The following is a 10724-nucleotide window of genomic DNA, read 5'->3' as shown; positions in this document are numbered from 1 at the left end:
TTAGGGGGTCAAAAAAGTTATTATACATTTTTATATATACGATGTGATTTTACATAAACAGCGAGTTTTGTAGGCCCTTACTCTCTCCTTTATGTTGATCTGATCAATGGTTCACGCTCCGGCGCCAGGCTGCTGAGTTGAAAACAATAGAGAAGCCAAATGCGTTTAGTGTGAGTCACTCGATGACATGGCAACCACAATTTTAATCCCACGCTTTTTACAGTTTGGAAAGTCACCGACCTAAAACCCAGAACTTGGTCACCAAGCAAGCAAAGCATATCTGGCCAATCAGCTACTTTAACACCCTAAACCGCTGTAATTACATTAACCAACAATACCTTTATAATTCCTCCTTCATTTTTCTTAAATTTTTAAATTTTGAGCATATTAATTGTTAAAAATAGGAGTCCGTGTTGGATCGAGTAAAAAAATTTCAAGTTAATTGACTGATGAGTTTTATTTTATCATTCTAACTCGATTTGAATTTTTTTTGAATCAAGTCGAGTGAAATAAAATTTAAATTGAGTCAAATCGAGTAAAATTATTCGAGTTAAATTAAAAAATTACACATGTCAAATTAAACTCTTATTACAGTATAACTAATTCCATATTAGAGCATATAAATTTAAAATCATATATATTTGAAAAAATTTCAAAGCAAAATAATAGAAAATAATTTTAGTATGATAAACTTTAATCATTAATTAACTTATTAAAGTTCTCAAAATTATTATGATATAATTTTTAAAATTTTAACTTTTTATATATTTTTAAATTTTTGAAAAATTTATAATATTTTTAAAAATATAAATTTTGAAATTTTTATAAATATTTTAAATTTTAAAAATTATTTTAAATATTTGAAAATTATTTTGAACTTTGTTTGTGATTTTGTTTAGAGAGATCAATTTGTTTATTTTCAAACTTGACAGGACCAAAAAGGTATTTACACCAATCTATTATTAGAATTATTCGACTTATTCTAATTATAAAATTTAATTCGATTCGAACTCCAAGTTAACTCAAATAACTTAAAATTTGATTTTTTTCAAATCAAATCGCTCACCCTAGTTTAAAACATTAAAAAAAAAAGACAAATACAAATAATTAACTTTTAAAAAATAATAATAATAATAATAATAATAATAATAATAAAAATAACTAAGTTTTTATTAATTAACTAAATTGTTAATTAAGTATGAGTGTAATATGAAAGAAAATAAAGTTTAGCTTAATGCACTAAACAACATCCGAAGGTGAATACAATGGAATCTTGCCCCATAATTCTCAGCAGCATCTCTCTATAAACCACAAACCTGCCTCCTCCCTTCCATTTCTAATATTTCAGCGTCAACAACAACACACTATTAACTTGAATCCAAAGGTTTTTAAACATGGGCAGAGAGAATTGGTCTGTTATGGGCCGCCTCAAGAGAGCAGTGAAGCAGATAAACTCCCTACTTCGCTTCAACCTAACAAAATGGCGCTCATCTTGCTTCCTCAGAAGCCTTTCCACCCGGCGCCGGCCGACCTTGAGCTTTAACGATCGCCTCGGTTTGCACGGCTGCATTGTGGATGAAGAAGAAGAAGAAGAAGAATCCAATAAAAAAGGACCGGTTCGAGCGCTTCATAGAACAACAAGCTATGCTAGTGCGGATGATGATGTTGACCAAAGGGCGGAGCTTTTTATCTCTAATTTCCGTCGACAGCTTTGGTTAGAACGCCAAGTTTCTTTGCAGCTAAGATATTGCCGATCCAGGAGTTTGGAGTGACACAGACTTACCTCCAACGCTGAAACCAGTTTGCTCTGTAAGATTTCTCAGGAACAAAATTAGCTTTATATTATTATTATTTATGGTTTTGATTTTTCGAGAGTTTTTTTATACCGTATTTATACTGCTAAATTGTTTGAATTTACGGTATTTCTAGAGCTTTGATTGTTTTTTCTTTCCCAGCTTGCATCTATTTGTTTAATGCAGGATTTGTTGTAAAAACTTGAATAATGTATTTTAATAATTATTATTGTAATGGAATTCAAGAGCTTGTTTTAGTAAGAATTCCATCAGTTTCCTTGCTTTGTGAACTTACAGTACTGGCGTGTGTGTATATATATATATGGAGTTGAGGGATCATCATATTGTTATGATAATGCTTCTTTGTGTCGCTCTACAATTAGTGTATGATGCATTGTTTACTATGATGGTGCAGCAATTAAATTCCATGATAATTGCTCAAAATCCTTGGGTTTCTTTCAAATTCTTGCTACACTATTAATTTTTTTAGAAAATCAGGGTTTGGACGTTTCTTTAACTACAATCCTCGAACCTCCTCCTCTTCAAGTGGCTTATTGTTATATCATTAGGATTCAGATCTGAGTGTTGCATATGGATATATATCTGATAATGGTATGGTTAGATTTTGTAAGTTTTTAAATGTATTTGGAGGATGTCTAAAGATCATATCCCTATATTCATGTTACAATATCAAACATGGACCTTACTCCCTGCTTCTACTGTTGAAAAATATTGCATTTTACGGGAATTTTGAGGCATATTCTCAATAGATAAAGGTGGAGAGTTGAATCGTTAAATTATAGTTTTATATTCTACTTCATGAGACCTTTACAACAATATATCATATGCTCAAAATGGTTGAGTGATGAATGAGAAATTGATGATCAAAGTAAGCTACTTGAAAATATTTGTTGAGGAAAAATAAATGTTTAGATTCCACATTGGTTAAATACCAAGTGTAAGATGTGTTTATATGTGGGAACCCTTTTAAAGAGTGATAGAATGACTAAGCTTGAAACCTTGCCTCGCACGTAAGGGGTGTAGGTCCAAACTTGACGAGGTTGAGGCGCACTCGCATGACGTGGGCGACTTGAAATGTTCAGATCAGTCAGGCCCAAAGTAGGCTTACAAATATTTTAGCCCAACATGTATATTATTTTTCCTCAGCAGACATAATCTGTTTATATAAAGACAATTTTTTTGGAAATTTTCCAAAATTTCAACATTCTCAATGGCTATAAAAGGCTACGAATTCTGAAGAATTTTACACACACTGATATCCTCTCACATCAAATTTCTTTTGTTCTCAAAACTCTTCTTTTCCTCTTCATATTTTCCAACGTTTCGGTGATAGAAAATAGGTAACGTTCATTCGTTGATTGCTACAGAGGTGCTACTACTTTGATCATTGTGTTGTTCTATCCTGGAAGACATTCAACCAACGTTTCTCTAAGTATCATAGGTGCGAACGAATCTATCTTAAGAAAGTTTTGTTGAACAGGCCTCAACGTTTAATAAATCTTTATTCTTATTTTTTATTTCAAATTTTTTTTACGATTTTATTGATTTACATATTTGACAATTTCAATATAAATTATTTATTTATATTTTATCTTTTATATAAAAAATTGTTTATTTATATTTAAATATTTTGTTCACTAATATGTTTTATCCAACATCTACTTGGCTTTAGGCAACCTCAATATTTGCAGCTTCTGCCTTTGATTCTTCCACTTGATTCAAGCCTTATCCTCTTGCCTGTGCTCTCAACCTGATTTTCTTCTCCAATTTCTTTAGTAGGAGCCATCTCATCTGTTGCATAATCTACACCTTTGTCTTTCAGTTTCTGTTTTAGTGCTTCATGGAACCTTATCTTCCATTTCTTCAGTCTGAGGCACATTATGGTCTTGTCAAACTATTGAAATATAGGTATCTTTTCCTTGTTCAACATTTTTTACTTGAGTGGGCATCTACAACATCCGTATGTTCACTTGCTTCAGCTTTTGGTATTTGGGAATCATTTAGCTTACCCTTATCAACTTGATGATCCAAGGTTTCTTCATTTTCATGCTTGCTTTCATGGTCCTACTCCCCTTTTCTATCTTGACGACTTGAAGGTGTTAGAATTTTAAATAATATCTAATATAAAATTAGAACTATAAACCAGGATCTATCATGTTAAATTATCAAGAATAAATAAATAACAGAACTATATGCGAAAGAGTACCTGAATCCATGGATTCCTTGAAATTTTCTAGATTTTGGGGTTTTGATCTTCCAAATTAGCAAACAAGAAATTTAGAGAATATTTGCTCTCTCTTTCCTAATGATGGGATATTAGTAAAAATATCTTGTGTATAATATGGGGACCATAACCTTAATATTTATAACCTTGGCATATTAGTTCTAATCAAATTCTAATTAGCCCATCATTAATTAGAATTTGGTTAGAACTTAATTACTAGAGTATCTACACATATTTGACCCATACTTTATTTAATAATTAAAGTTGTAACACCCCACATAGTCGTGCTATTAGCTCATGTAACTCACATGGCCTAAGCAATACAAGGACACGCCCGTGTCCTATACTCGTGTGGAATTAATTCTAAATGGACACCTACAGGGGTTTTCACACGATCTAGAACACGCCCATGTCCTTCACACGGCCATGACGCGCCCATGTGTAAAAACTTGGACATTCTATTTCTGACATCAGCAATCCTTAGGGGCCATACGGCCAAGGCACACGCCCGTGTGCTAGGCCGTGTCCTTCACACGGCTGAGACACACGGCCTTGTCTCTACCCGTGTGTTTACTACCATACATACTGACTTACAATTCTTATGTACAGGGGATACACGGCCATATCACACGCCTATGTGGTGGACCGTGTGTCACACACGGCCTAGACACACGCCTGTGTGCCTACCCGTGTGGACAAAATAAGGCTATTTACCAAGCCTTTTCGTCACCCTTACTTATGTAACCTGCACAATAATCACCCTATACTAACATAAGGGCACATCATATAGCAAAAATAACCACAATGGACAACATTTCATTTATGCAATTTACTCATCTATGAAAACATCACCTTCTATTTATAAATCAAAATAACTATTGACCATCATCCATGGCCTTATATAAAATTAGTATCATATTCATTATATAAGCCAACACATTATGGCTAACTAACAAAATACTAAACAAAGACTTGAGTCCCTATACATGCCAGAAAACAAAACAACAAAACTAGCTATACCAAGGTCTTGAGTGATAGTGTGATCGAAGCTTTTGATGTCACTGGATCCCCGCTGCTAGCTTGGCGGCACTATAAGGAAAGAAAAGAAAGGAAGGTAAGTGTAGGAGCTTAGTAAGTACATATATGCAATTAAAGTGTAATTATAAGAAAATCATATTCACCCAACGGTAGCTTGTCATGCTTAAAAGAATATAAATCACTTAACACCTCTATCTTACTCTTCCTTTCATTAATGTATACTTAAAACACCTCATTCTTTACTCAGGTCCTAACCATGAGTTCGGTATACATACCTCATCAAAGTGTTCACCAACTAAATCTTCAGGTTACCCGTTGAACTCTCAAAATACATATGGATACGCGATGAATTTGCGTCTAAATGTCATATAAGAACTCAAGGCTACCTCATGCTATAAAATGCTCACATTTGAGCTACTCATGGGCCTTTTTATCAAGTCAGGACCCGGACCCCATAGTTATCATGTAACGTTTGCTCCTTGAGCCACTCACGGGTCTATACACAAAGTCAGTACCTGGACCCACGTTACCTATAGCATTTATCTCATGAACTCAGACTCAACTCACGAGTTCAGACTACATAATTTTCATAACATGCCCCTTTTTATCCTATACTATGTCTAAGGTTCAATGGGACTTCATATAAAATCAAATAGCATCACATTTGCTCACATTGTAATTTACTCGCATAACATGTCATTCATACATTCATGGCAACAATTAGAATTTAGATACATAACAACAATAAGCTAATTACATACGTATATTATTAAAATATACCAAAGTAAGCTTCAATAACACATTATTTACATATGTACTTACCTCGATACCAAATGATGAAGACTAGCTTAATCCTCGTAAACTTTATTCTTACCCTGATCAAGGCTCAAATCATGTTTCTCTTGATCTAAATTAATAAAATTCATTTATTTCATCAGCATATCAATTTAAACCCCCGAAAGTTCATAATTGGGCAAAATAGTTATTTTGCCCTCAGACTTTCACAAAATGACCATTTTACCCTTATGCTCAAAAATTGATTTTTATTGAATTTCTTCATATTATAAGCCTAGCCGAACCCTTTTTGCTCTTATAGTAATCCAAAGTTTCAACTATTTCACACATTTATCATCTATTTTACAACTCATGCAAAATAGTCTCTATTAGGGTTTTCATGAGAAATCTATTCATAAAAGTTGTTTATTACTCACCAAAGGATCATATTCTTCTATAAAAATTCAAAAAACAACCTAAATACTCTCATGGAAAAACCCTATACCTTCAATCATTTTGCAAAATAGTCCCCTCATTTAAAAGCTCTTGCTTCAAAGGGTCCAAAAATGTAAAAATCATCAAGAAAAGTCATGAAAATCACTTACTCGTGAAAGGCTTAAAGTTGCTGAAATTTTCAAGCTTCAAAAACCCCTCTATTAGCCAATTTTTTGGTGGAAGAAGAAAGAGAAAAAAAAAAGATGAAACCTTTTGTTGTTTATTTTATTCAAGCTAGTCAAAATTGGTGACCAAACACCACCTAATTTTGACTTTCCCATCAATTTGTCCCCTATGGCGAGCCAGCCTAAGAATTAGGGGTCTAATTTCTCTTTAAGGCCCCCAAATTAGGTTCTTTAGCTAATTGACACCTTTATTTAACAAAATAGGACTTTTGCACTTTATGCGATTTAGTCCTTTTTCACAATTAAGCAAGAAATCGCTAAAATTAATTCACCAAAATTTTCATGTACTTATCTAATCATGCTAAAATACATAAAATGATATTTAAAATAATTTCCTTGACCTCAGTTTATTGGTTCCGAAATCACTATTTAGACTAGCCCCAAGATCGGGCTGTTACAAAAGCCTAATAAAATTTTAACCAAATTAGATCACTTTTAATTTGGGCTAACCTCTCATGATAGTAAATAATAACATGTAATTATCCTTATATATATGTGATGTCCATATTTTTCAACAATCTCCCACTTGGACCACATATATATACTAATTACTCTATAATTACATGTCATTATATAACCTTATGAGCTCAAAATTTTACTATCATATCCAAAAGTTATTCCGAACAATCTCGTCCATTAATTATGTTAACATAGAACCAAGGCGACTTTCGTTACATATATTGCAACAAAATTCATCCATGATCACATATATTAATACAACCAAATGACATAGATCAAGTATGGATGTGTAGTATTGAAATTACATGCAAAATGATCTAAACATGTCTATTTCCAATTGGTCCTCCTTAGTGGGATCAAACCTTACCAAAATCTGAGTGTGAATAAACCAAATAAACTTTATTTTTGCAGAAAATAAACTTAATATCTTTAAACTGAAATAACTGAAAATGTGTCTATAACATAAAAGCATTTAAAAATACAATCTCCCACTAAAACCGAATATCCTTTAAATGACATTACACCCATATGAGCAGTGTGCTCTTATAAAACCTTAGGTGTCGTTCCTTAGTAAGCAGATCCGAAATCATGGAGTTTGTCCTAATAAGCTTTATAAGCACCTAACCACTCTGAACTTTTACTTTAACAACCAGGAACTTAAAGTCTATGATTTTTACTTTGATTTGCTCCTGTTGCTATTGGAATAAAAAACTGCAAATTGTTTTCACAATTTGTACCTTAATGACAAAATCTTGTATCCATATTCCATCAAAATTGGAGTTTGTATACCTGATAATCTCTAACTGATTAGACCTCCGATATGTGAGCATGTAATCTATTGTTCTCTGAAAATACCTTATAACTCTCTTGGATACGACCCAATGGTCCAAGCCAGGGTTGCTTAAAATATCTGTCTAACATTCCAATAGTGTACACAATATTCCAATGTATACAAACTTGAACATACATTAGACTTTCTACTACTAAAATGTAAAAAAAAAAAAAATCTAATGTATTTTTATAATCTCAAAATCATTCTTAGGGCATTGATTGAGACTATACTTATTATTGACAAGCAGTATGTCATTAACATATAAAACCAAATATTGAACCTTACTCCCACTAAACTTATAGTATATACAATTATCAATAAAATTCATCTCTAAACTGAATGAGATAATCATTTGGTAAATTTTGTAATATTATTGACGAGAAGTTTGCTTAAGCCCATAGATGAAGTTCTTTGCAAATCATTAACTTTGCATCATTAGACACAAAGCTTTCTAATTGCACCATATAAATGTATGATCAATGTTACCATTGAGAAACCATTAATTTAATATTCATCTGATGTAGCTTAATGTCAAAATATTCCACTAAATCCATTATAACCTTTTCTCTAGTGGACCTTTTTAATGACATTCATCCTTGAGGTTGTTCAGTTTGTTCTTCTGGATCAATTACCTCATCTTGAATAGGAAGTTGTTTAACATTGTCTTATTGAGGTTCTAGATTCACTTCTTAATCAATGATATGAGAACCTAAACATCATCAAAAGTGATAGTAGGAACTGAGTTAAAATTCAATTCCTCCTTAAAAACAATGTATCTAACTTTATTTCTCCCTCCAAACTTAACATCCTTAAAGAATGTTGCAATTCTCATCTAAAAAAATATTCCTAATTGTGGGATCGTAAAATTCATAGCCCTTAGTTCGTTCAGTATTTCCTTGACCCTTATACTTTATAGACATCAAAGAAGTTAGAAATGATGTCATTTCAACTTTATCATTTTTAGTAAAATGTTTCTCAATTTCGTTAAGGAAACATTGGCCTGAGTAATCTTTTCAGATTCTATGCCCTTAAAGGCTTCTAAAATGTTGAGCTTCATGATCATGAAACTTATGCAATTTGAACGATTCCACCTCCCAAAATCCCTTTTAACATGGGGGTGCTTTCCACAGTGAGAGATGCGAATAGTTCTTCCTTTAGTGCAAGGTCTATGTTCATACAGCTATGCACTATAAGTAAGTGCATTTTTCATTCATTGAAATTAGTCCCATTAAGCATGGGTATAGAATTTATATTAGCAGATATTGTGGAAGTAGAATATGAATTAGCTAAATATAGAATAAAAAATAAATAAAAATAAGCTCACGTCAATATTCATAAGTAAACAATAAATTCAAGATAATGGCTAATCCCATCTCAAGATACCACACACACCATTAATATCAAGTCTTTGGACAGCAATATTAACAGTAAGCGGTACTCTTGTTGTAGTAATCAAATATTGACAATAAATTATGTCAAACAAAGAATTAATATTTGAACTAACATATTGCTTACATAAAGTATCTTATAATTGTCACACATTTATCGCCACAGATGTTGTTAAAATTCTACCAAATATGAATTTACCTTTGGGTCAATTAATAAATGTATGAATTACAAAAACATATAATCATCTTGATATTTTAAATAAACTAATCTACACAAAAGAGGTCACTTTGGCGGCATTTTGTTTCAACTAATTTATTTAAAAATATTAGACCTCCTTAATTAAAACCTAAAGCCAAAATTTGAATTTATTTGTTTCAAAATATTTCTTTTAATTTCATTTTTCAATCAAATTAAAAGATAATAGTATATATATGTGTATATATTTACCCCAAAAAATATACAATGATGTTGGAAAATATAATAATAGTTGAATAAATCTTAAACCATAAACAACCTCATATAAGACTTCAAATTTAAACCAAAATAATTTGAATAAAGGTAAACCTCATCTTAAGATATCGGACACTCCATTAATATTTTATCTTTGGAAAAAATATTAACTTGTAAGTGATATCTTGGTGTAGCAATCAAACATTGACAATAAGAACATGTCGAATAATAAATTTTCCTTTGGGCCAATTTATTACTCACATATAAAACCGAATAATCGTCACATGTTTATCACCATAGTTGCACATTTAATATTATTAACCTTTATTTGGGCTGATCAATATCAACATAACTTAAGTTACATGTACACAAACTTTTATATTTTAAAAACAAAATAATTTATACAAAGAAATCACTTTGGTGATTTTTTGCTTCAATTAAGTTATTTTAAAAATATATATAAACATACCAATATTTAAATTTAAATTTTCCCAATAATCAAATATCAAAACTATTTTTTATTGCTTTATAGACTCTGAAATAACCCAAAATAAGGTTGTCCTAATAATGCAATAAAAAACCGAAAACTTTAATTTTTTTGACTATTTCTTTTTTGTTACAAAACTATATATATCAAAATCAAACAGAAATAATGTAGTGGTTCAAAGCCAAATAATTAGCAAGCACATGAAACACCAAAGTAATTTACGCATATACATGAATTCATAATCAAATAGAAAAACTTACCCTGAATTTACATGTAAATCTAAAGTTGTATTTATGATTAAACAGATATTCACATAAATACTTGAAAAATATTTTCAAGCCAATAAATCTCAAAAACAAAATCATAATAGTTGGCATATCCCATAATTCATACAATAAACCATATCATCATAATTTAACCAAATATTTGGAACCATAAGATGTCAAAACCTAATATTATAGAACCAAACTTAAAACCAAATTATTTAAATATGTATATAGTTGACATGAATTTGCACCAAAGCACCCGTAAAATTGAATATATAACCATAAAAAATTAACTTCAATGATATCCATCA

At 31.2% G+C, this 10724-nt stretch overlaps 1 protein-coding gene across 1 annotated transcript; it reads left to right on the top strand.

Moving 5' to 3' along the window:
- Window positions 1–1210: 1210 nt before the first annotated feature.
- LOC108473213 (uncharacterized) lies at window positions 1211–2057 on the top strand. The gene has a single exon (XM_017774746.2). It carries the CDS (start codon window positions 1395–1397, stop codon window positions 1770–1772), a length of 378 nt encoding a protein of 125 aa, XP_017630235.1. The 5' UTR covers window positions 1211–1394; the 3' UTR covers window positions 1773–2057.
- Window positions 2058–10724: the final 8667 nt, after the last annotated feature.

The sequence above is a fragment of the Gossypium arboreum genome, chromosome 6 (genome assembly GCF_025698485.1).
Source record: "Gossypium arboreum isolate Shixiya-1 chromosome 6, ASM2569848v2, whole genome shotgun sequence".
In the NCBI taxonomy this organism is placed as follows: domain Eukaryota; kingdom Viridiplantae; phylum Streptophyta; class Magnoliopsida; order Malvales; family Malvaceae; genus Gossypium; species Gossypium arboreum.
Note: the sequence above shows the minus strand (reverse complement) of the source record. Positions and strands in the feature narration are given on the sequence as shown.

Excerpts from the sequence above, each read along its gene's own strand:
- LOC108473213 (XM_017774746.2), top strand. The coding sequence starts at position 1,395 with ATGGGCAGAGAGAATTGGTCTGTTATGGGCCGCCTCAAGAGAGCAGTG.